The 27,248-nt window shown below is 40.4% G+C and overlaps 1 protein-coding gene across 1 annotated transcript in view; it reads left to right on the forward strand.

The window, feature by feature from the left end:
* Positions 1–25,376, forward strand: part of PREP (prolyl endopeptidase) — a 118,277-nt gene extending 92,901 nt beyond the window's left edge. Inside the window, exons 11-15 of the mRNA XM_075414300.1 lie at positions 5,021–5,157; positions 11,266–11,360; positions 17,063–17,194; positions 22,010–22,166; positions 24,564–25,376. Of these exons, the coding sequence (XP_075270415.1) occupies positions 5,021–5,157; positions 11,266–11,360; positions 17,063–17,194; positions 22,010–22,166; positions 24,564–24,858 (816 nt within the window). The 3' untranslated portion in view covers positions 24,859–25,376. The remainder of the gene's footprint in view (positions 1–5,020; positions 5,158–11,265; positions 11,361–17,062; positions 17,195–22,009; positions 22,167–24,563) is intronic.
* Positions 25,377–27,248: the final 1,872 nt, after the last annotated feature.

Genomic DNA, 27,248 nt, shown 5'->3' on the forward strand with positions numbered 1-27,248 from the left:
AAAATGTATGCGTTAGACCTGTTTGGATAAGATTATTTTTTATTCTGTCTTTTACAGCAGTATTTCAAAACTGGTGTTGAATCTTACCTTTACAAGGTTAATTTTAAATCTGTACAAGTTTGGGGTGGATTTTTGCTTAGAAGAATTTTGTAAAAGTAAGGTGATTTCAGGTGTACATGTACTTTTTTCCCCAAACAATTGTAATTGCATACATCTTTTTATCTCTCCAGTTTATAAACAGAGATCATTTCTGAAAGGTAGAAAACTTGAAACTGAGTACTCTCAAATTGCTGACTTTTTTGATTTTTAAAAATGGAAGTTTCTATTCAATTTCAGTAGGTATAGGTCTTTCTGAATTTAAGTCTGTGTCTACGATGCTGGCTGATTGTTCCCCGCTTCCCTAAGTGAAGATTCACCTAAAATAAATACTGCACATTTAAAGCAAATAATAATTAGGAGGACAAAGACCTTCCTAGGAGTGAATGTACAGAACTTTTTTATCCTACATAACTGCTAAGTAAATTTACAAATCCTATCACACAGCCGTTAACTGTATTTACTTGTAAAACTTACTCTGTAAACAGTCTTGGAAGTAAACTTCCACTGTCTTTTTTAGGTGAAAATGGAGTGTAAATTGGTTTAAAATGCAAAGTTTAAAAAAAAAACAATACCACAACAAAAAACCCAACACTGTATAAATGTATAATGCACTAAAGAAGAATGACTAAGATTGTGTAGCTTAAGTAGCTTAATCTTCATGTAGTTTATAGTAATGAGTAATTGTGTGAACAGTGTTGCTTTCTTCCTGGCTCATAATAATAATAAGAAGGGCTACAAATTTATGCCTCAGGTTCTGGCATCTGAATTGAGAGTGATGCTTGCTGGCTCCGAGAGCCCTGTGCCGTGTGACAGATAGGGACGTTAGTGTGAGTCAAAGTTAGCTACAGCTATTTCAGGGCTGCTGTCCTGCTCAGCTTTATGCTCCTGGAATAAATAGCACGAGGGGCTGCGTGCAGCAGGAGCGCCCAGTCAACCACACAGCATTGCGGGTGCATTCCTACAGGCTGAAAATACTTCTTTTTAGCATGTCCCTCCCTGAATGAAGAGTTTCATCATTCATAACAATATGGCTGAAGCATTGTCCTCAGTCCTTTTCCCTCCAAAATCACTTTGCTAGTTTGTCCTCTTTTTATGTGTGCTGGTGGCTGTAGTGACATGAGAGTCTTTATTTGACAATATATGAGCAATGAGTAATATAGTATGGCCAGGACAAGTGGGTCACTCCTAGCTGTGATAAAGCAGAAAACAGTAGTACCCTTTTATGAGCATTTACTCATGTAAAAGCTGTCAGCTTCTAAAATTAGGCATGAAATGCCATCATGGGGAATTCTTCTTTTTAGGGCTTGCCCTCTCCAGTTTACCTTAATCTTTGAGATACAAGTATGTCCCTTTATTGGTTACATGAATAAACTATTGGACTTGCTTCAGAGATAACACCTAATTTAAAGGTGAGATTGAATCAGTTGTTGAAAATAGTCTATTTGGAGAAGCTTAAATAGCTTCATGTATCTCGGTGTCGCACTGAATTGATTCCCATCCCCCCTCCTGTTTGTTCATCTCGGAGGGAGAAGTAATCATTATTTTAGCAAAGATAGGAGTGAAAACTTAAATTGAAAATGTCACCTTGACGCGTCTTTTTTTGTTGAATTTTCATGTAATGGTATGTTATTTAATCTTAACTGATAATGATAAAAGCCCTACTGAAGACAGTTTTCAGAGGGTTGTTTAAAAAAAAAATCCCTTTGTTCAGAAAGAAGCAGGAAAATTAGTGGTATGGTATCCTTTAACCATCAGGAAAGGGCTGGCAACAGCAGTAAGTGACTGGAAACATAGGAGGGTGAGGTGCTCACCTTGTGTGAATTGCCAGCAGCAACTGAAGTTGATGGATAGCATTTTAGAGAGGAGTCTCTCTGGAACTCCTCATCACTAGCCTCAGCAGTTCTCCTGTCCATCAGATGTTTTGTTTACAGTGTTCAGCCAATTACTTAACATGAAAATCCTTTGCATTGTACTGTAGTGAGTTCTGATGAGCACTTTGTCAGTAAAGATGCAGTTGTGGCAGTAGTGGGAAACGGTGATTTCATCTGTGTAAAAGTGCCTTCAGGCTTTCGCTCTGAATTTTTCCATCTGCTGGGAACTGTGAAATACTGAATTTCATCTGGAATATGTTCACAGGTTTTGGTGAAGCCTTCAGAGGTAGACATGGTTTCATTGGAAATTTCTCACATTTCCTTAGCCATGGATTTTTTTTTTTTTAAGATGTTGTGTGGATTTACATGTTTCACGTTACAGGCAGTCCTCAGAATAAATGTGTTGCACAAGTTCATATTACTGTTGGAGTTCATTTGTTATAAAAATAGATCCTGTTGATCATGTGCTTTATAAAGCATGATAGATCTATTTCCTTTAAAAGCACAGAGGTTGTAAACATGCAACAAAATGATAAAAATATCATTCTGCATTTGCTACTTCTTTGTTCTAATTAGGCTAGAAGCTGCAAATATTGATGCTAAAACCAAAGCAATGAAAAGTAGTCAACCAGAACTTTAGGACAAGCAGTAACCTGCATTCACATCTGTGTGTATTGCTTGACTGTCAAAATAAGATGTGCTGGATCCAAAATTAGAGTATGCAAGCAGATACATGCATCAGAACACCAACATACGGGAACTGCGTTGAACAGTTGCAGTCTATGTTTGTGTACGTGGAATTTAGCTTTTAAGTTCACACAGTGCTGTGGCAGTAGTAAAAAGACCTATGAAGCCTGTGCAGCGTGGATGCTTGGGGTTTTGAGAGCTCATTTCCTGAGCCAGCGGATAGTTCAGTTCTCCTGCTGAATGGGTTTGGGGGTTCTGCAGTGTTAGAGCTGCTGGCTCTAGCTGCTAGATAATGCTTGAAAACGTACCCAGTGCTACAGAAGTTTGTTGTGGCTTATGTTAGAACTCTGATGAGATGAAGTGGTCGTTGAGACAACCTGGAAAGACTGGCCAATGCTTAGTCCACTTTTGCTGGATGCAGACTGACTTTGGTGAATTTGTGCTGCGTGTATAAGTGTTTAGTAGTCAGCTATTTGTTGTTTTCATGAGACTTCGTGAGAAACAGCATCTTCCCCTGAGGAATGCCACTCACCGGTCTTGGGCGTTGACTGCAACTCTTTGAATGCAACCATCCAGCCAATTTCTTATACACCAAGTGGTCCAGCTATCAAATCCATGGACCGGTACAGCATTCCTCAGGGGCTGGTATTGGCACCAGAGCTGTTTAACATCTTTGTTGGCAACATGGATGGTGGGATTGAGTGCACCCTCAGCAAGTTTGTCAATGACACCAAGCTGTGTGGTGCCGTTGACACACTGGAGGGAAGGGATGCCATCCCTGGACAGGCTTGAGAGGTGGGCATGTGCGACCCTCATGAAGTTCAGTAAGGCCAAGTGCAAGGTCCTGCTCGTGGGTACGGGCAATGCCAAGCACAAGTACAGTCTGGGCAGAATGGATTGAGAGTAGCCCTGAGGAGAAGGATTTGGGGTGCTGGTTGACCAACAAGCTCAGCGTGGCCTGGCAATGTGTGCTCGCAGCCCAGAAAGCCAACCATATCCTGGGCTGCATCCCCAGCAGCATGGCCAGCAGGTCAAGGGAGGTGATTCTGCCCCTCTGCTCTGCTCTGGAGAGACCCCTCGTGGAGTCCTGCATCCAGCTCTGGAGCCCTCAGCACAGGAAAGATATGGACCTGTTGGAGCGGGGCCAGAGGAGGGTCAGAGGGCTAGAACACCTCTCCTGTGAGGAAAGGCTGAGAAAGTTGGTGTTGTTCAGCCTGGAGAAGAGAAGGCTCCAGGAAGGACCTTAGAGCAGCCTTTCAGTACCTGAAGGGGGCCTACCAGAAAGCTGGAGAGGGACCTTCTACAAGGGCATGCAGTGATAGGATGAGGGGTGGTGGCTTCAGGCTGAAAGAGGGCAGATTTTGATTAGACATAAGGAAGAAATTCTTTGCTGTGTCGGTGGTGAGGCACTGGCACAGGCTGCCCAGAGAAGCTGTGGCTGCCCCCTCCCCGGAAGTGTTCAAGGTCAGGTTGGATGGAGCTCTGATCAACCTGGTCTAGTAGAAGGTGTCCCTGCCCATGGCAGGGGGGTTGGAATCAGATGATCTATAAGGTCCCTTCCAAACCAAACCATTCTACGATATTCTATGATTCAGCTATTGAAAGTTTATTCTTTTGACTTGAATCTGGTGTATGGAATGACTCCATTGATAAATGTTGTTAATGCCAATTTATTAGTACTAAAATACCGTGACTTTTTGAATATCTTTAGCCTTCTGCTTGTGGTTAAATTTGTTTTTTCAAGCAAAGGCTGCTGCTTCAAGTGAAATAGAAGAATACTCTGTGATTTCAGTGGTACAAGACCAGATCTTCAGAGAGTTCTACATATTTATTTGGGAAAACATAGCACTCTGTTATCCAAAACAGTGTAATGTTTAGTGGGGTCTCACTAAGTCACCACCCTATCATGAGTTTCTTTCTTCTCTGTCTACTGGTCTCTGTGTATGAAATTTTGAAATTTTAAAAAGGAGACATTTTTAGAAGTTCTAATTTTAGGTTAGAAATCTGGTTTTAATTCTGTTCATTCTCCTTGTCATCTCATTCTCTGCTGCTTTAATATATGACAGACCATGCAGTTCTTGCGTTTTCACAATGCCAGTCTTTCCTTGCAGAGAATTGTGTTGTTTTTGTAGCATTTTCATAATCCCCTTGGTATGTAAAATGGATTGGTAAATTATATTAAAAAAATACTGTCATATACTTTGTACTGTTTGATACATTTTCCAGAGCTATTAAGCAACCAAACAGGTGGTGGCCATTACTGAACCCGACCATGAGCGTGATCACCTCTGATTCTTATTAACAGCAGATGTGGAGTGTTACAACAATAACAGCGTTACAAATTTCCTTTTCTCTTGTCTTAGGTTTTCTACCCTAGCAAAGATGGTACTAAGATCCCAATGTTTATTATTCACAAGAAAGGCATTAAATTAGATGGTTCTCATCCTGCCTTCTTGTACGGGTATGGAGGCTTCAACATATCAATTACACCAAGCTACAGGTAAGCAGGGTAATTTATACCTTCTTCTGAAGTATCTGGTATTAAGAGCTGTCACAGACTGAGGGCAGACTATGGATCTGACAGAATAGTGTGTTTCAGGTCCACGTGACGCAAGGTGGGGGCCATATGGACCGCACATCTTAGTCCAGGCATCATTTGTCTGCTGGTTAGTTCTGAATTTGAGGGTTTTGCCCAGGGTCACAAAAGAAATTTGTGTCAGAGCAGAGAAGTGCTGTGCTCTTCTGAGGTTTACAGCAGGCACCCTGTCCTTGGGATTACACCTTAAACTCTTCCTGCTTTGTCACTGAGCTCAACAGAAAAGCATATGGCAATACTACATTAAGTAAGTATTTGAGCCCTTTGCTCAACTAGTAACACAGAAGTTTTCTTTTTTCCAAATTATACAACTACCTATGTCTAAATATCATAGAAAGTGAAGTATTTGTTTAAATTAATGTAAATAATTAAAATTTAGCTGTATTTTCATATTATACTTTAGAGGAGATTACATCAGAAGCAACACCCTACTGTGTTCCCGTATAATCAGGAAAGAGGAAGGAGGATTCTGTCTTGAGATGTACATGATGTGGGCTCTGCATATGCAGTGCAACACGTTGTAAACCAAAAATGCTGTGTGCAAAACAGGATTTATAGCCCTCAAAAGCCATAAGCTTTATTGAATACATGATCTCTTTAAAGAAAAGGCTTATTTCCTCAGCAAGGGAATTTGAATAGACTTAGCAAGAGGCAGTGATTGTCTGTAATACGTAAGAAATGCTGCTAGGCGAGGCAGGGGCAAACGGAAATGCAAAGGACTGAATGGAGAGCAATTTTTCAGATAGTGGAAGAGCAGCTCACCAGCACAAAAATAATCTATTATGAAACCATCCTATTAAGTTTAGGTGTCTACCCATCTTGCTTTAGAGTCAGCACATTTCAAGAAGTCCTTTGTAGTGCTTGCTTTTCCAGGTCACTGTGATTGTATTTCTAAATAGCATTTACAGTTTCTCAGCCTTTCTAGCAAATACCTTGTCTAACAATGGACCTCCCATCTTGTGTTCTGTGATTATTTGAAAATTTTTGATCTGCCTTGTAAAGCTACATTTTTAATTTCCCATGGGTTTTGAGAGATACCATTATATAACCAGAATAGTTTTTAAATTCCTTTTTAGATTAGGCTTAAGCACTGATTTATTACAGTTTATTGTAGATGCTGAAAACTGTGATAAAACTTATCATGTTGTCTTTTTTAAAGTAAATATTATGTATCTATTGATTTAAGATAAAATTTGACATATTGCAGAGCTGACATGAGCTGGCTGCTGGCAAAAGGAGAAGGTATCTCACAGTGCCTCCTTCCATCTCCCATCTATTGTCCCTGGTGCTTGCTGGAACCTTTGCTAAGCTGATGTACCTCGCAAGAATGGTAGAAAACTATCGCAACAAGATGGAGTGGGTGATTTTTCTGCCATTCTGGCAAGGTAAAAATTGATCTCGTAGGAGTCCAACAAGCAGCAGCAGCAGCTGACAGTCAGAAGAGAGGAAGGTGGAAGGTGGGAGCAGTGACCTATGTCTTTCTGAACCGTATGAAATTTTTATTACACAGTTCATAAAATAAGACTATGAATCTGTAACAGTTGCTTAAAAGTAAATGCACAGAGAACTACCAGTTGCCTCCAGATCAAAATACATTATCCCACTGACAATGTAAATAAAACAGGGTTGGCCACACCTCCCTCCTCATTCTCTCACTTGTAGTATCAACTTATCCTTTCTCATCCTTTCTAAAAGAAAAATAAGAAAAGCCAAAGCCTTCAAATGCATCTTTATGGTTAATAACCTGAGAATTGAGTATTCGAGGAGGAAGTGTGTTCCAAAAGTAGGCCGGCAAGATCAAGGGAAGAAAATTGTGATAGAAAATTTATGCCAGAAAGGCAGGGCATCCAGTTCATCCTTTACCTGTCAGATTCAAGCAGCGTTTGACTACATCCCTGTTACCATATACTGCAGTATTCCATGAGGAGTTCCCAGGTCCAAATGCTGCTCCAGCCTCAGCCCAACACCATGATTTGGTCTTTTGGTTTATTTTGTAGATGACCGCAGGCACAAGTGCTAGAAAGCAGCCACAGGATGGTCAAGGCTCAGGCTTGCCACGTAGTTCACCTGGTCTTGAGCCAAGACGGCTATGGAAATGCAACTGAGTAGTAGCCTGCTTACCTTTAAACGAATAAGTTCCTGGATAAATGTTCCTGTTTTTTTATTTGAACCTAGGGCTCTTACAAATTTTCATAAAGCACTTCATCTGCTCCTTTCCAGTGGTTCGTTTCTATCCTGTATTTCGTCAAGCCAGTACGATGTTATCTAACTGATGTTTCACACCCATTAATGCGAGCCAGCTCTCTGGCTTGGGGAACTTATTTCTGCTTAATTCAGAAACTGATGTTGCTTTTCAGTTTTCCTGCAACACAAAAAATGAAAATAAAATCTTTTTCACTGAAAGCAATAGAAACAAATGAACAGGTTAGAAGATGCAGAAGTAACTATGAGAATGATAGGCCAAAGTCATTAAGTCAGTTACAGTAGTGGTTTATTTTTGAATGCAAGCATGCATCTTTTATATGCCTCTCTAGACTGAAGAGCTGCACTTGGTAGCATTTAGAGTATGGTGCCCGCTGGAGTACTGTCATCAATTATGCAGCCTGCATAGCGAGTGTGAGTGCAAGCTGATGGAGCCGACACCAGTGGCTTGGCAGCGCTGCTGGGGAAATGCCGTCACAAACCCACCTCCAGCACCTCAGATCCGACTAATTACCCTGCAGGAACCAACATCTTTCCCTTCACTGTTCCATATGTGCCTGTGTGGGTACAGGAGAAGCAATTTCTAATGCATCTTGGAATACAGCTGATGGTGAAGCAGACTGGGAAATGACGTTTTGCTGCTGCGGGGCCAGGTTGTGCCAAGCCTTTAAGCACAGAGGTGGCTCAGGGAGAGGCTGGAAGCCCACAGAAACGTCAGGCAATGTAGCAGCCACGGGTGCAGAGTGCAAGATTGCTCTTTTCAGGTACTTTGTTACCACTCCCTCCTGCTCCACAAAAGCCAAGAAAGCAACCAAGTCCAGTAACTCGGGATTTTTCCCCACCGCTAGTGCACCAGCCTGTGTTTCTTTGTCACCTGTAAGACCTGGCAGCAGATTGGTAATTCTGGGAGAGCATTCTTGCTCCTTGAAGTACAGCTTCTCACGTTGTACTGTACTGTAAAAAAACAATACCTGTTTTCTTATTTTTTGTGTTACGCTACGTAAGAATGATAGGGTCTGGGAGGAGCTCTCCAGGGAAGGAACTACCTTATGCTCCTCCATGGGCTTCTTCTTGACCCTGTTGCCCTTTACTTTACTCTTTTTCTTTACGCTGGTCCCAGGAGAGAAGGAAAAACAGGGATAATGAGCAAAAGGCTAGAGAGACTTGTTCGGAAGAGCAGGGAGCCAGACTTTCCTCTGCAGAACGAGCCATTTCGTAGGCATCCAGGGCAACTGGTCAGTTTGCTGTGACTCAGACACCAAGTTGACCTGAAATCAAATCTGGAAGCAAGAACCCATCTGGAAGAACACAGGAGGCAGTAGCAGGATTGTGTATGAAATGTGAATTTTGTGCTGTCTGTTCCTTGGAATTTTGACTTTTTTAAAAAAGTTAATGAGTCCTGATTATACACGTATAAAACCTGGTTCCTTGAACTTAAAAGTCATTTTGAGAAAGCTTGTTATAAGCTGTAGGCACATCTGCCTCTAAGTATTGGTCAAATTAGGGTCCTGACTCATTTTAATGCTGACCATATCAGAGTGGGTATTAATGAATAGTCATTGGCAGTGACATTAGTAGATGTATATGTTGGAGTATATGGGGTAATCTTTTCTGAAGTGCCTAAATCCCAGTAGTATTGCTGAGAATGAGTACAGGTTTACAAAACCTTACTTACAGTTTGGGCGATATGATGATTGTTACCAAACTCTGGACTTCACCTGTTGAGGGTCTGTGCGACAGAAAAATTGTTTGCTTGTGGAAATAAGGACTAGCTTCCTATGGTAAGAGGACTGCATATCCTATGAGATCCTAAGACACTTAGACCCCTCCAAAAATTATCATCAAGATACCGTCTCTGTTAGAGGGGTTCATGGACAGGATAGGATGCATTCAATACTTTGGTTTTCCATTGCTTACAAACTCTTTGCTGGTTAAATATGCTGATCCCTCAGACAGACACAGTTTCTTTCAGCAGATGGAAGAGTATGGACTCTGTTCTGGATTTTTTTTTATTTTTTAAATATTCTCAGGCAATATATTTGGGTAGCAAGCTCTTACCTTACCTGCAATTCCTGTACTTGCTACCGTTGATTCTCTACTAGGAGATCAAGTAAGTTAGGACCAGAAAGTTTCTACTGATTTTGTCCAGGACAGAGACAGGGAAAAGAAGTGCAGAATATTCTGGCATGTTTTGTTACTGTAACATATCAAAAATTAAGAAGTCACGATTTCATGAGGCAACTTACTGTCAGGCTACTCCACATTAGCTGTGTTGAACCTGTCAAAATTAGGCATCCTGGAGTTTGACAGAATAATGCTCTCTGACCTTTGCACAGTGTGCTTATAGAATATCAATCTTGCATCTGACGAGCATGTCACAGCAATCTAAGGAAATACAATTCAGTGATTGACTTCATCATTGATATTACAGAAGGAGAGATAATTCAGGCCTCCTGAGCCATCTGATGGCCACAGATAACCAGCCTAGATGGAAAGGTTTTCCTTTGATGGATTATGAAAATACAGAAATCTCTTACCTGTTACCCTTCTACTTTTCTTTTTGTTTCCTTAGTCCTTGGTATAAACTGTCAAAAACAAGTGCCAGTACATAGATAATAGCTTTGGGAGGTATGAAAAATTTACCTGTTTTGATACCACATCTACATGAGACACACAGTAGGACTACCTTCTTTCAAGACGTTTCTGATAAGCAGTAGGGAGACTTAAAGATGAAAAGGCCCAATCCTTGCTCTTGTGGTTGAAAAGGAGTAATTTCTGCAGGCAGTGGTTTCTTGCGTGAGCAAAGATTTCAAGTAAATAAGGAATTTAAAGCTACTAGAGGAGAAAAAAAGACTTGCTGAGATTAAATTTTATTATTTTACTGGTCTCCTTGGCATATGTGTGGTTTGCCATGTGCAGCTGCTGCTATGTTAAGCTACTGCCTCAACAGATCAGGGATCTATTCCTGTTCTTAATTGTTAAATATAATTTAAGTTACTTCAGACCCTTTTAAAAAGATAGGAATTGCTTTGATACTTTTTCAGTTTGGCATGTAAAAAAAAAATTATGCTACTTTAGCTTTCAGCCAGGTTCTAGAGATAGTAGGGAAGACAGAACTTTTAATTTATTTTTTTTTTACTCTTTGTTTTCTGTTTAGCAATGCAAGCGGAAAATAAATAAGAAAAGAACTGGCCAGAAGTGTCTGCAGACCCTAGCACACAAAACAATGGTAGAAGTAGAGTTTTTCTTTGCAAACAGTTTTATAAAGGTCTAAAAAACAGTACATTAAGCAAAAGTTGAAAATACCTGCTCATAAACAAAGATCAGGTGCTGATCTTAAGTCTTAGTTCTTTGCTTTCTTCATTTTGGCTAAGCGCTCCTTTTCTCTCTGAAAAAGCAGAAGGCCCACGGAAGAGGAACAGTTGAGAAAGCTATGGAGATGCAGTGGTACTGAATAGCTCTAATCCCTGCACTGAAGGCTTTGAAGAGAATAAAAAAAAATGTTGACGTGTCCTGGGGGTGTCTTCTGTTAGGCAGAACCGCTGGCCACTCTCCTCCGAAGTGCAGAACTAAAGGAGGAAGAATGGACCAGCACGGGTTCCTTCCTCTCCCAAGGCTGCAGGGGGTTTCATTTCCATGGATAACCATTGAAAAAAGCCTGGTTACTCAGGTTTGCCATCAAGAGGGACTGCATTCATGATTTCATCATTGATTTTGGGAGAGAGCTTTCCCTCAAAATATTTTTGTAAAAGTGGTAAGGATATAAAGATTGGAAATTAAAAATAATCCTCTGTCTGTTTGCTTTTTCAGTGTGTCAAGACTTATTTTTGTGCGACACCTAGGGGGTGTTCTAGCGGTGGCGAACATCAGAGGTGGTGGTGAATACGGAGAGACCTGGCACAAAGGTAAATCAGTCCAAGTAGAGGAGCAAAGCTGCAGGCTTAGCAATGAAAATTACAACGTTTTCGCTTAACTCCTTCTTCCATACTCCAGCTCCTTTTGTCTTTTACTTTTTCTGTAGAAAAGTATGTTTTTTCCTTACTCATGTGTTAGATCTGTACGTTGCCCAGTGTTACCTGATCGTTTTCATTAGATTGTTCTGATTTTTGCAACCTCCTTAGAAAGTTTTGCACAAACACAGTATTTTCCAAGAAAATGATGGGGTTTTTTGAGCAAGATTAAGTTCCCTAGACTTAAGGATTTGAAAATGCAACTATTTATCTTGAACAGATTTTCCAAAAAATGTCTGTCCATATTGCAGGAGACCTGGCTTCCTTTCACGTATATCTTTCATTATTTGCAGGTGCACATGACCCCACAGTTCTAGATCCCCAAGACAACAGCACTGACTATTTAGACTTTCCTGGTATCGCACAAAAAAATAAACCATTTCCAGAACCTTACAGAAAGTGTGAACTTTTGAGTTCAGAATGTAACTCTTCCAGATTGGTTTTGCGCAATTTATGAATAAACCCTTTTTTTATGTTTAGTGAATGTGACTGAAGCTTATATGAAAACAGTCAGCTCCACAAGTGCAGTGGCATGTCATCCCCTCCACACTCTCTTAGGGTGTCCAACTTCTTGTAGGCAGGCATTTGACCTTTTTTTGGGTTTTTTGATGATGACTTTTATGCTGCAGGGAAACCAAATCACTCACTACAAATCCCTGTCAATCTCTTTTCCCCTTTTCTTAATACCTTTGATGTATTTCTCTTCATATTTTTCCCATCCAATCCTTGTCTTAATCCTTTGATTGTCTGCTTGCCTTATTGTTGACAATCTTCTGCATTCCTTCACCAGAGGGAAAAACTGAAAAAAGTCCTATTCATCTCTGTGACATACCCATCACGATTTAATGGTGATGCCTGATTCATATCCATAGAATCATAGAATAGTTTGGGTTGGAAGGGACCTTTAAAGTCCGCCTAGTCCAACCCCCCTGCAATGAGCAGGGACAACTTCAACTAGATCAGGTTGCTCAGAGCCCCATCCAACCTGACCTTGAATGTTGCCAGGGATGGGGCATCTACCATCTCTCTGGGCAATCCATTCCAGTGTTTCACCACCTTCACTGTAAAAAGTTTCTTCCTTATATCCAGTCTGAATCTACCCTCTTTTAGTTTAAAACCATTATCTCTTTCCCTATCACAAGAGGCCCTTCTAAAACGTCTCTCTCCATCTTTCTTATAAGCCCCCTTTAAGTACTGAAAGGCCGCAATGAGGCTCCCTGGAGCCTTCTCTTCTCCAGGCTGAACAGCCCCAACTCTCTCAGCCTTTCCTCACAGGAGAGGTGTTCCAGCCCTCTAATAATTTCTGTGGCCCTCCTCTAGACCTGCTCCAACAGGTCCGTGTCTTTTGTGTGCTGACGACTCCAGAGCTGGACACAGGACTCCTGGTGGGGTCTCACCAGAGCAGAGTAGAGGGGCAGAATCACCTCCATCTACTTGCTGGCCACCCTTCTTTTGATGCAGCCCAGGATACGGTTGCCTTTCTGGGCTGCTAGCGCACATTGCCAGGTCATGTTGAGCTTCTCGTTAACCAACACCCCCAAGTCCTTCTCCTGAGGGATGCTCTCAATCCATTCTCCACCCAGCATGTATTGATGCTGGATGTTGCCCTGATCCATGTGCAGGACAGTGCACTTGACCTTGTTGAATCTTGTGATGTTCACACAGGCCCACTTCTCAAGCCTATCCAGGTCCCTCTGGATGGCACCCCTTTCCTCCAGCACGTCAACCTCACCACTCAGCTTGGTATCATTGGCAAACTTGTTGAGGGTGCCCTCGATCCCACTGTATCATTGATGAAGATATTAAACAATACTGGTCCCAATACAGACCCTTGAGGGACAATATTTGTCGTTGACCACTACCCTCTGTATGCAACCATCCAACCAATTCCTCATCCACTGAACAGTCCACCCATCAAATGCATATCTCTCCCATTTAGAGAGAAGGATGTTGTGGGGCACCATGTCAAAGGCCTTACAGAAGTCCAGATAGATGACATCTGTTGCTCTTCCCTTGTCCACTGATGTAGTCACCCCATCATAGAAAGCCACTAAGTTGGTCAGGCAGGACTTGCCCTTGGTGAAGCCATGCTGGCTGCCTCGAATCACCTCCCTGTCCTCTGGGTGCCTTAGCATATCTTCTAGGAGGATTTGTTCCATGATCTTCCCAGGCACAGAGGTGAGGCTTACAGGTCAGTAGTTCCCAGGGTCCTCCTTTCTACCCTTTTTAAAAATGGGCACAAGGTTTCCCTTTTCCCAGTCACCAGGAACTTCACCTGACTGCCATGACTTCAAATAATTCCTGACACCATCCCTACACAACCAGGCAGCATCCCTATACTCTTCCCAGGATACCTGTCCCTGCTTCCACTGCCTGTGCATTTCCTTCTTGCCCTTTAGTTTGACATGCGGGTCTCGACTCAGCCATGCCAGTCTCTTTCCTTCTTTTCCTGGTTTCTTACACCTGGGGATTGAGAGCTCTTGCGCTTTCTGGGCAGCGTCCTTAAAGATCTGCCAGCTCTGTTCCGCTCCCTTGTCCCTGAGGGTAGTTTCCCAGGGGATCCTATTGACTAACTCCTTGAAGAGCTCGAAGTTTGCCTTTCCAAAATTCTGGGTCCTGACTTTTCTCTTCGTCTGATCCTTATCCCTCAGGGCTGGGAACTCCACCAGTGCATGATCACTGCAGCCCAGGCTGCTTCCTGTCTTGACGTCACCAACCAGCTCACTTGTGTTGGTGACCAACAGTTCAGTATCACATCGCCTCTGGTAGGGCTGTCTGTTAACATTACCTGGCTTAAGAAGTTATCCTTCATACACACCAGGAGTCTCCTGGATTGCCTTCAGCTTGCAATGCTATTTTTCCAGCAGATGTCAGGGTGGTTCAAGTCCCACAGCAGGATGAGAACCTGGGAGTGCAATGCCTCCTGTAGCTGGGGTAAGAAGTCTTTGTCAATAGGCTCCCCTTGATCGTGTGGCCTGTAGCAGACAGCAACCACAAGGTTCCCTTTGTTGCCTTGGTCTCTGATTCTTACGCATAAGCTTTCAACCTGCTCTTGGCTGTTCTTCAGACACAGCTCTTCCCACTCTATCCATTTCTTGATACAGAGGGCAATGCCTTCGCCCCTTGTTCCTTGTCTGTCCCTTCTGAACAGCCTGTAGCCATCGATAGCTGCAGTCCAGTCATGAGATTCATCCCACCAAGTTTCAGTAACGGCAAATAGGTTATAGCTTTCTAGCAGCGTGGTGGCTTCCAGCTCCTCCTGTTTGTTGCCCATGCTGCGTGCGTTGATGTAGAGGTACTTGGTGTAGAGCTCAGCTGTCGGCCATGTCACCTTCTTAGAGGAGCACTCCTTAGTTTCCCTGTTGGCGCCTATTACCTCAGGAGCCTCTGGCTCATCTCCATAAGACTTCTGCTGCTGTGTAGCCAGCTTGTCTCAGAGCAACAGGCAGAGGGCCCTCGCTAGCACCCATCCCTCTAACCTTGACGTGTCATCCCACAGCTTGTCATGGGCAAGTCTGATATTATCATCCTCCCCCTTCAAGTCTAGTTTAAAGCTCTGCCAGTAAGCCCCACAAGCTTCTGAGCAAAGACCCTCTTCCCACTTTGAGAAAGGTGAAGCCTGTCTGACGCCAGCAAGGCTGTTGCCCTGTAGGCCATCCTGTTATCTGGTGAATAAGTTGCTGGAGATGTTGTCAGCAAGCCAAATGCACCAAAATAGTGGTATTTATGATGCAGCAATTTGCTATGTGAGTAATCCATAATAAATTTTTATCAAACAAAACGGTATTCCCAGATCATTACATCTTGGTTTTACTGTTTCGTCTGTGGTAACTTTTTGTCTGGGTCATTTCCTCACAATTGAGTTAAATATGTAGTAGTTTCAGAAATAGAAGCTATATATGCTTGCAGAAACAGGATAGTCTTCTTAAGATGAAGTATCCTTCATTAATTTTAATTTGCCGATTGGTTTGTAATACGTTTTAATAAAATTTATCTTAATATGATAATACTTCTTTGGTCCACTTGTATCCTGCTTAATTTTGACTGAAGTCTTTATTGCAGTTGCATGATAAGATATGTATCTATTCTTTGTTGATTCCAGAAGCAATTGCAGAAGTCTGTTTACTTAGGTTTAATTGTATAGGTAGGATTCTGACCTTAGAACAGACCAGAACTTTGAGCAAAGAGTAAGATTTCTCTTTTATTGCCACACATTTGAAGACTCTTTCATCATCTCAGTATGTCTCTCTTCAATGGTCTTGGTTAATGTGAGAATTACATGTATTTGTTAAAAAATAAAAAATGAAAAATTTACTGGTTCCAGTTCTGCAAGATCTGGATGACTAAATGTTAGAGTTATCTTACCAAACTTTTGCAACATAGAAATGAAGCATCCAGTGTAAACTGGGTATCTGGGATCACTGGATGGACAATGGAGATAGAGAGACACCTCCAGATTGTAGCTCATTTCACTTATATTAGGGTAGAATTAATTGTCCTGGAGGCCCCTGGACCATGGTGAGTACCTTAGGCAATTAGCTTGGAATAAACATCCAGCTTTGAAACAAAATAGAAGGAACTGGAGTTCCACTTCTGCATCCAGTGAGCCCCTGTTATCTGGCTGGACCACAGCCTTTGCTAGAGGAATATGAGGATTTTCTTCCTAGTTCTCATTTCTTACTAGCATTCAATTGCCTGAGAAAGAACATATGACGTCTTAAGGTAGGATATCCTTTGAGGAGTATCCAGTTTTAGTGTCTTGCCGAACAAGCGTCTAAAGCAGGAAGATTATGAGATTTGGTCAACTGTGAGTTCTCTAGGTTGATACTCTTCTGCTCAAATACTTGAAAGATTGTAGGAAAAACACACCCTTTTCCTTCCCTATCCCACCCTGCAAAGTTGTGGAGTTTTTGAGAACTGGAAGTCTTTCCAATGATATCACCTGGACCTATATTTTCAGTCATGATTTATTCCTCATACGTCTGATTAAGTTTCTTCATCAGGATGGCAGCATCTTAAGCATTTCCATATTGATAATTTCAAACCAAGATGCAATTCTGAAGTCCTTTTTGACCATAGCTATATATCATTTGGTATGAAAACAGCTAATAGAAAAAAAAGTAAATTACCAGCCACATATTCTATGTCCAAGAAATTAGAAGTGCTTATTTTATATAGCATATTTTATAAGTTGAAGCTTTATTGCCTTAAGAAAATGTCACTGAGTTTAATGCTGTTAAAGTCCCATTAGATCAAACCTCAAGTGGATTGTATGTGGTCATTAGGTATATGTTTTGCGATGTAAAGCTTTTAGCTTTAATTTTGCTGGTTAGGAACATTACCTGGCACTCACTCCATGATATAGGTATGTATTATTCAGAGTTTCTGAAAGCATTAGAGTTATCGACAGAACCATCTTATATCTTCTCTGTGTTGAAAGAATCTTTCATTTTTGCTGTCTTTCTGAGCTGCATCAATTATTAAAATGTTCATGAATCTGAAATTGTTCCCAAATATTTTTGCACACATGTTTTTCTGAAGAGATGGTATCAAATGGATTTTATGGCATCAACTGATTTGTTTTATTTGTGTGCTAGGTGGTATCTTGGCCAACAAACAAAATTGCTTTGATGACTTTCAGTGTGCTGCCACATACCTCATCAAGGAAGGCTACACATCCCCAAAGAAGCTGACTATTAATGGAGGCTCAAATGGGGGCCTCTTAGTTGGTAAGAACTGCTCATATATTTCCTGGGTGTGGTGCTGGGTTTATCAAAGTAACCAAACAAAAAATATACGAGATCATCTTTTCAAAAATTGCCAGAATGTCAATACCTTAATATATGCCAGGTGTTAAATATATACACAATTGTGCTTCAATTTGCTGTTTGCATAGGACATTGGGATTCTGCAGCCTCTAGCGAAGGCTGACTGTTAAAAGCCATACTTACAATTACTGCCTTCTGTGGTAGAGCTAACTCTGTGGTAGAATCACACAGTAAGTAAGAATGCTTTAAAAAATATTTGAGGTTTGATTTTTCTTTCTTAAGGCTAACCATTACAAAATAATTACTGAATAACCAGAAATCTGCTATGTAGCATCAGGAAACTTTGTGTGGTCTGTAGCGTGAGCCAGAATCCCATGTCCTGCAGTCCTTCATCAGAGTTTCTCATTTGCTTTTTCTGTAGTCATCCATTCTTGTTCTTAGGGGGCAAATGAAAACATGACACTTGTGTGTTTAAAGCCTTTGTACAGGGACACACAACAATTTGAATCTACTTTCGTTGTGTAGTTAAAACATGACCACAAATAAAATAATGAATGTCTATAGTGAGAAACATAAAATACAAGTAGAGCTACTTGAAGAAGTCATGAGCCTTTGAGGGACTGTGTAAATGTAGCACTTTGTTACAAATGCATCTTGTTCACATATAATTCGCTGCTGTGTTCTTAATTTCAAAGAAACTGATAGCCTTCTCAAACAGAAAATCTTGTCACAAAAGTGTCTCATAGGCTAAGCAGTATTTAAAGCTCTACAAAATTGATTTCCAATTAAATCTCTGTATATGAAAGTAGTAGAAGAAAAAGATTATTTTGTTCAATTTTGAAAGGAGAAGGAAGCACAAATGAACAATATTAGGGTTTGTATTTTTTTTTAAAGAGCATGAAAGGCATCTGACAGTATGACACCATTGAGCTATTCCTGTGAGAAGAAAAAAAAAGCATTTCAGGTTCATAAAGCACTGATTTATAGAAAATTAGCAGATTTACTAGGCCCACTCTTTGCTTACTCCTCCCTGTTTATCTGCTGCTGAATACTGGCTCTGTTGAATTTATTTTATTTTTCAGTGAACTAGCATCCAGCATAAGAAACAGAATTTGGAGTTATATGGATCTTTGGCCTAAGCCATCTTCGCTAGTCCTGCATTCTTATTTTTGAAAAGCAGTTGTTTTAAAGATAAATAACAAGTACATGTAAAGTTGTATATTTGCTTTCTGCTTATATGCTGCTGGGTTACGGGTGGCAGGAGGTATTTGTGCATTGTAAATAAGAACACCAATAGAAATGGGTGAATATGGTAAAGGATTAAAGGGTTTGCACACCATTGTACTGCAGGCCTTACACAAGTGAATTTTATGTGAGTGTAAATACACAGTTGGAAATGTAGTTAAACTTTCAACATGTTACATAGCTTCTGAAAGTACTATTTGATGGTTTCGTGGACTTCAGTTTCAGTCAGGAAGAGATTCATCCTACTGAGCTTTAGTTGTCGAAACCCTCGTGTTTCTGGCTGAACAAGTCAGCTGGGCTCCTTGTTTCGATAAGGGGAGGCGAGGGCCATCTGCAGAGTGTACATCACTCCAGGAGGAGACGGGTGTTAGGAGTCGAGACCTCCCCGCTGTGAAAAATCTGTTGTTAGAAACCTTCCCTTGCGTTTGCAGATGGATTACAATCCAGCTGGATTTCCATGCTCTTGATGAGCCAGATAAGGATTTTCCTTGACTGGGTAGAATTAGGTGAATTTAGGAAATTCTGGTATGTGCTTTTTCATCAAACCAGAACTAAATTTTGCAATAGTTGTTCATGCAACACTAGAGAGCATAACTCATGCTTTAGGTGCAAGGACCCACTGCCAGACTTTCTCAGTTCTCATTTAGTGAAGAAAAAACTGAGAAGGAAGAGTTTTGTCACTCTTCTGAAATATTATTCCTTTTAGTCTGACTAACAGGAGGTGTCTCTGAGGAGCGCAGAGCCCTGAGCTCTTGCCCCATTCAACTGCAAAACAAGAATTCCTTGTCCTGCAGTGTGATCCCAAAGCTGAGCGGAGCAGCACAGCTGCGAGCTGAAAGCCTCCTTCATGCAAATACAGTGCTTGACCTCTCATGTTTGCTTAGACAAACAGTTCTGAGGTTTTGAAGTCTTACTTTTGTGCTGAATTTTAAAGCTCAAAGTATGTGTAGAGGAGTAAAATTCACAAATAAGTTGTTGTTCCAGGTTATAGTTTATTAACACATGTAATTAAGTATTATGGCTAATTAAAGGGTTGCAGTGGGAATGGATGAGTGTCTCCATAAGTGATTTCTTACTGAAGTAACTATTTAGGGAACTAGGAGCAGTGATTTTTTTATAAAATTCCAAGGAACAGACAGTGCTTCAAGAGACACTCTGCAATAGAGAGGACTAAAATTAAATGTTATGAGAGTTGTTCTGGCTTTTTTTTCCTACTAGATTATAATTTATTTTCATAAATGGAAATACCATGAAGGGGAGGGATCTGATCGAAAGATTCAGTTAAAATGATAAAGAGCTTTTACGTGGCAGCTATTTAAGGCACTGTATATACCTTATGAAAATGGCTCAGAAAGGACCCGGGAAGAGTTAGCATAATTACATATCAGAGATGACCAGAGGTAAAATCGCATCCTTCAGAAAACAGAAATCACGTTCAAATGAAGAAAACAGGGTAGAGCGTAAAGGGACTGACGGACCACGGGAGACTGATGAGCAAACTGCTTCCAGCATAAAGATTGGCAGTGGAGGCTTTCTGTGCACATCAGAAGCAGGGAGCTGGCTGGAGGGTCTGTGGGACTTAGAGGTTGGTGAGGTGTAAGAGGAGCGCTGAAGAAAGATAATGGCATAGCAGAACAACTAAATGGTCTGTCTATATTGATGTTCCCTCCTGAGGAGCGTGGGGAGTTCGCTGCACCAGAGTCTCTCTTCATGGGGAATACTCTGAGGAGCTGACTCAAGCTGAAGCATCAGCAGAAGAGTTTTTGGAAGAAATCAATCAAACAGGAAGTAGTGTGTTGCCGGGACCAGATGGTGCACACGCAAGATCCTCAGTGAACTCTGGTATGAAATTACAGGCTACTAAGCCTGAATAACTGAGGAACAGAAGGGGGCAAGTGGAACGCCAATTTTTAAATGGTTCATGGTGATCCACAAGCTGCAAATGAGTAAATGTGACTTCTCTAATGGGCAAACCAACTGAAACTAAAAAACAATAGCAGGCATATAAGGGACAGTTTTTCAGGCTGAAGTTACATCTTGCAAATCTGTTAGAGCTATTTGAAGGAGTCAGGCAGGGTATGGTGCTTGTAACAGTGGTGGAGGTGAGGAGTTAATTGTGGATTTTCAAAAGCTTTTGACAAGGCCCCTCGCATGAGGCTAGGCAAGAAAGTTCTTGCTGAGCTGGAAGCAAGATTGTGTCATAGGAATGTCCTGGTTGGCAGGAGGCAACGAATGGGAATAAACAATCCATTTTCGCAATGAACAAAGATGAGGAGATACAGGAATCTGGAAAAGAGTATACCTATGTGTGGATATACAGTGGTTAGCTCTGAATTAAGAAAGGGATTCTGGGATCCTTTGTAGTTGTTATGTGAAAATCTCAGTGCTCTTATTTCTTGAAATTCAAAAAAAGCAGGGGAATTTGTAAAATCACCAGGCAACAGATTTAAATGAAGCAACAGAAATTGGAATTGAATAACTTATTGCTACAGGGTATGGTGAGCATTACATGAATAAACATTAAGAAAGGAAATAGATGTGTTTACGGAGGATATGTGTTTTGATGACTGTTTAACAGGGTGGCTGGAGATGACTCCAACTCAGGGAAGACCTAAACAACTAGTTCAAAATCTGATAATGTACAGGAAATACCTCCCAGTATTTGCTTAACGCCTTTTCCCAGAGCATCTGGCAGTTGCCACTCTTAGAAATTGAACACTAAGCTAGATGGGCCCACTGTGGTTATTTATAAAATACATGAGGCAAGTGTTACACTTAAAGAAATTGTCCTTTCCAGTAGCAGGAAGATGGAAATCATACAGAAAAGAAAATACAACAGTAATTTGCTTTATTAAAATGAGTTTATTCCTCTGATTTTGTAGTAGTCTGCTTTTATTAAAACTCTTTTCATAGGGGTTTACATAGTAATTATGGAAGAAAAGTTTCATCAATAAATGGAGGGCTTTTGCTCCTTAATGCTCTTTCCTTTGTTGATAATAATATCAAAAGTTTAGACAATGAATGGTTTAGGAAACTTCAGGAGTCCACAAGCTTACATATTTTAAAAGTGCATGTCTCCTTTAAACCCAGTTTGCTAGTTTGGAAGGCAGTTTTCAAAGAACAGCTGATTTGATGCCTGAAGAACAGGGAAATAGCTCTCAAGCTCTTTTGAAAATACCATCTTTGGGAGTTATAATTTTTATCCACTTGTGTATTTGCTTTCAGTTTTGCTTAAAAATCTGTTTGACTTCATATTCCTTGGCAGTCTTCTCCCAGTGCAATTTGGTTTTTATCAGATATTTTATACTGAAATGTTTTCGCTCCAGGTATTATATGATAACCTATATTTCTTCTCACATTGTTTTAACTTAACGGTTTTACTTTTTTTTCTTAAAAAAAAAAAAAGAAACTGAGTTTATAAAAGACAGCTTTTTTGGAATTTGGTCTTTCATGAACTTGGCAGTGGACCTTTCACTACTGAGCTTAATTCTTTAAGATATGAATACTAATAGAGTTGTTTTCCTGTCGAAGCTGCCTGTGCTAATCAGCGCCCCGACCTCTTTGGTTGTGCTATTGCCCAAGTGGGAGTGATGGACATGCTCAAGTTCCACAAGTACACCATTGGCCATGCTTGGACCACTGACTACGGTTGCTCCGACTGTAAAGAGCAGTTTGAATGGCTGTGCAAGTAAGTGGCTTTAAATACTTCTGAGGTTGTTAAAAATGCATAGTCTGCTCAACAGTTTCAGGTTGTTGTGGTCAATATCTATTCTAAGAATTATTTCGTCCTTTCCCACACTGGATTTGGGGAGTTCAGCATATCCTTACGAGTCAGTTTTGCATGAAAGACTATCTTCAAAGCCCTGTTGAGTCAGCTGGTCATATTTGCAAAGACCTTGTTCTGCTAGCAGCTTTAACAACTTGTAAGGTTTTCTTTCTCAATAGTGGCTCCTTTAGGCTGTCACAACAGAATATTCTCAAGTGAACCACTATATAAATTGTATTTTTTATGATGGGGGTGATACAATCACCATTGTGAATTATATTATACAATGTGGATTGGATTTATTTGTAGGAATTGAATGGCAGTAGACCATAACAGGATATTAATTAATTTCTTAACTCCTTGCTGAGAGGTCTGGAAAGATTATTTAAAAAAAAAAAAAGAGAGATGCGAAAGACCGCTGTGTGAGAACAGAAATTACCTGCACATTGTATATGGCTGATAATGAGCATGCTAGAATAAGTGCCATGATTTTAAAATATTTTTCTGGAACCTCGTCTTCTGTTATTGCATTTGTATTCCTTTAATAATGAAGATTGACATTGCAGGAGAATTCATCAGACACACTAAACAATTTGATTGGAATGTTTAAATATTGTGGATTTTAGAGTGTTTAGGTGTGAAAAAGTACATGTGCTATAAGTACACTGAGATCTAACTTAATCTAAAGCATTTATTTAAAAAAAAAAAAAAAGTCAAGTCCGTATACTAGATGATCGGTTGGGCCCATTGTAATTACATTGTTTCAAAACCTCCAGTTGTCTAATTTAAGCTTTTGGTGGCAAACACGTTTTTGTAAATACAATGCACAAAACAATTAACAAATTATGTAACTCATCCTTAATCAATAGATAACTTAGATCTTATATAATAGATAAAATATTAACTATTATAAAAATGGTCCAAATGATCTTCATGATTTTGGACACTGAACCTTGCCTGCACATCTGTGAATTCAGATACTTGGAAGAGGTAAAGTGGAAGGAAAGTTTGAAGTTCATTCTGTGATTGGGAGGAATGCATCTGTAGGAAGGAGTCACTCCATACCTACTTACACACATGCTTACTCACAAAATCTCAGTGCATAATTTTAGAAACATCTTACATGGCAACACCTGAAATATTTCTTTGCCTCCTTTTGAACAGCTGTCAATTGCTTATCAAATGTAGGAAGATATATATGTAATGTTGCTTAGATATTGTCTTTACAGATACCCGAAAAATACATAAGGCAAGTAGAGCGGCATGTAGTGACTGTCATTTAACTTATTTTCGAAACGAAGCATCATCTGCAAATTCACTTACAATATAAAAGCAGAAAATGAGGAAGCCAGGAATCTGTTAGGCTAGACGTTCAAATATTGTCACGTGTTCTTACAAATAATATGCACTTACTTAATGGGTACTCCTCCAAGTGGAAAATTAATTCAAAAATAAAGAAAAATTTACTTCTATATTTCCTGTCATGAAGTAGGAGGAAGAAATAGTATCCTACTGTTGACTTAAGGAATGTAAAGTTCTTTCTAGATGTAGCTTTGTCTCAGTGAAGCATGCAATAGTTAGATGGAATTCTTTCTGACTTACTATTATGTTTAATTTCTAATGCTAGAAAGTACTTTGTGTTGAAATGTATAGATACACTTTTTATGTTATGTTACAGCAGTTAAAAGATGTAAATTCTCCTGCAAAGAAGACAAATTTTGAAAGTTAGATTATTCATTGCTCAAAAAATAGGAATCAAGGTCATCTATGGAAAGCAGGAAAACTTACAGTTCTCCTTCCAGTTTCCTGCATGGTGTTCCCTCAGAGTACATGCATGTTCAGAGGTGTCCTAAATATTGCAGGGAGTAAATTTAGTAACTGTACAGCACTTGTGGCTTACCATCAGAGACTGCTTCCAAATTTGCATGGGAAGAAGCCATCCGCGTACAGACCTGGACTACGTATGTATGCTGGGAAAACGTCTCTATTTCCCTGTTTCCCAGCAGGATGTGTACAGCTATGGACTTGACAGCTTTTGCTGTAGTCTCTCTGTTGCCCATTCCTCATATTTTTGACATTTCTTTGAGATGTGTGCATATGCCTCTGAAATTAAAGAAGTGTGCTTGCTTCACATTTGAGAGCCAGAGATCTGTGGCCACTACCACATATCAGTTGCCAGTACTGCAATTCTGATTTATGCAACTGAGAACTGTAGTATTCTGAGTGCTACCAAATGCCACTGTGACGATTTTAGTGTGAGAGGACCTTCTTGTTGGGTCTTGAGGAAAAAATATGTAAACATCTGTGTGCTCTTCTCAGGTACTCTCCGCTTCACAATATCAAACTACCGGAAGACGATGGCATCCAGTATCCCTCCACGCTGCTTCTCACAGCTGACCATGATGATCGTGTGGTCCCTCTACATTCACTGAAGTTTATCGCTACTCTGCAATATGTCGTGGGCCGAAGCCGTAAACAAACCAATCCACTTCTCATCCATGTTGACACCAAGGCTGGGCACGGAGCAGGAAAGCCAACTGCTAAAGTTATAGAAGAAGTGTCAGATATGTTTGCTTTTATAGCACGATGCCTAAATCTTGATTGGATTGAATAGGCAAAGTGCTTATTACTGTCTCTTTTAGAAAACAAGGGCTTTAACACCAGTTAAGACCAACCAGACTACTACTTGGTGTAGTACTTACATTTAAGAACTGCAGTTTAATATTTTGTTGATCCAACCTGCTATGGAGTTTTAATCTTCTGTGCTTCCCTCTTTTTAGCATTTCTTTGAATTTCTTTTCTACTGCGTTCCAAAGTACATTTTGAAAAGCATGTTCAAATAAATAGCTGAGCTACTGTCGGTGCTGTTGTGAACATTTAGATTCCAGGGCTAGTGCTAGTTGAGCTTATTTCCTGTAAACAATTTTAATGTATTTTGCACCTGTAATCATATCCAGATCATCTGTAATTAAATGTAAGTACTGTCCACATACAAGAACTCTGAGCATACTTTATTTACACAGTAACTTATTTAAGAATGTAAATTGAAGGTATTCAGTAATAACCATGAAATACTGAAGAGACAGTAATTTGGGTAATGAAGTCAAATATTATTAAAAAGCTTATATTACATGCTGTTCATAAGTGTGTTACAGTCTATAATAATGATGTTGCTAAATTGTTCTTTCTTTCCAAAGAGACTTCACAGTGTCACCAGTTTTCTCTTCTGTCATTTATTTCCACACAGAAGAGAAAACTGGAGGCCAAACTTGAAGAACTCTTAGATTCTCACTGTAATCTCAGTCAAGCTATACAGATACTCTTCAACAACCCCTCTGCTGTTAGCTCTTTAGCTGTTTCTGAAGAGTAGACCAGACACTGGTTTAAAAAAAAAAAAACAACTAAAAACAAAAAAAAACCAAAACACCAAAAACCAACCCAAAACCACAGTTTTGTTGAAGTTCAGTTTTTCCTGATGCCTTTGACAAAATGTTCTCTAACAAGGCAAAATCTGAACATATGTATATAACCTAGTTCTGGCTGCAGAACAAGAGCTTGTAGTCAGACTCCCTAATAATTTGACACAGGCACAGTATTTGAGCCGCCATTTCCTGTCTTTCCCCTCTAGGCTGTAGGGCCATAAAGTAGATGTGAGTATTTGCCTAAGTGCTGTCTAAACTCTGATGCGCTGCAGCAATTATTGTTTGATTTTGCAGAGCAAAAAAGTATTCTACCAATTATTCCTAGTCTTGTTGCCCCTCCAGAAAATGCTGCTACTTCTTAGTTTTGGATAAACTGATTTATTCTTCCAGAATCATGTTTGTCGTTATATTCATGTTCAGACCCTGAGGTCTGGGCTCGGGAGTTTGGTCTCTAAACACTGTCTCAGCCCAGGAAGAGAGGGAGTGGTATTTAGAAGACGAGTAGGCTGCTGTAAACAGCAGCAAAATCAGAAATAAATTTGGACCAGATTCACTCTGTTTCTCTCATGCTCTGGGGCTTCTGCTGATTCCCTCTGCAATCCAGGAAGGATCATCCTTCCCAGGCCCTTATGAATAATTTGATTTTAGGAGGGGGAAAAAAACAGGATTTCTACTTTCCTATGACATACTACATCTAAAACCTGTATGTTATCTGGGGTTTATTTGGTAAAACTGTAATGCCCATGGTTCACAGATACTATATGGGCTGATGCATTCTGATCACAGCATTGAATTAAACAAGCAGAATAGAGAGTTGAGGGAGGATTGTTTTTTTTTCCCTCCAGGCTGTGAAAACAGGGTTCACGTTCAACACCCGCTTTTCCCAGAAGTATGTGAACTGCTTTCTGTGATCATTGGGAATTTTCTACGGCTTCCCTGCATGGCAGAAATACAGCACGTAAGCAGTGCCATCTCTGCCAGTAACACCTCAGGCATCTGGCCTTTTATTGAATGTTACAGTATCATCAAGAGGGCAGAGCTTGGCCTCTGAGATGGGAGCTTTGGAGGACAGAGTGTGTGGAAAACATGGTCCTCAGGTGTTTGTGAAGTAGAGCTGGACTGTGTCAGTGCACTGAGTTGCAATGAACTGCCACCTCAACCATCTCTTCAGGTCTTTGTTCCTAAAAGTGCTTTTCCTTGTTCTCCAGCTGCTCAAACACAAAACTTCTGGTACAGGTTAAAAATCGTTTATTTTCCTCCTGAAGCTTTCTGCTGAAGCTGAGTTCCCTGAAGTATCAGGGCAGATGACCAATAATGTGGGGAGTTTGGAAGCAAAGATTTCTCTTTGAGTGACAGTCAATAGTATTGAAGGTGGAGCTGGCTTGCTGGAGACACCACTCACAAGAAGTGTTCGAGAATATCCCTTGTGGAATGCTGGTATCTCTGTTAGGAAAGCATTGTGTTTCTATAATAAGGTCTTAATATCAACATTTTAATCGATCTAAATCAGGTATGCCAAGTACAGGATTCAGGTGCCAAAACAGCGATGTTGCAGAGCTGTCCTATTAGCTGAGTTGCTCCT

The sequence above is a fragment of the Opisthocomus hoazin genome, chromosome 2 (assembly GCF_030867145.1).
Source record: "Opisthocomus hoazin isolate bOpiHoa1 chromosome 2, bOpiHoa1.hap1, whole genome shotgun sequence".
In the NCBI taxonomy this organism is placed as follows: Eukaryota; Metazoa; Chordata; class Aves; order Opisthocomiformes; family Opisthocomidae; genus Opisthocomus; species Opisthocomus hoazin.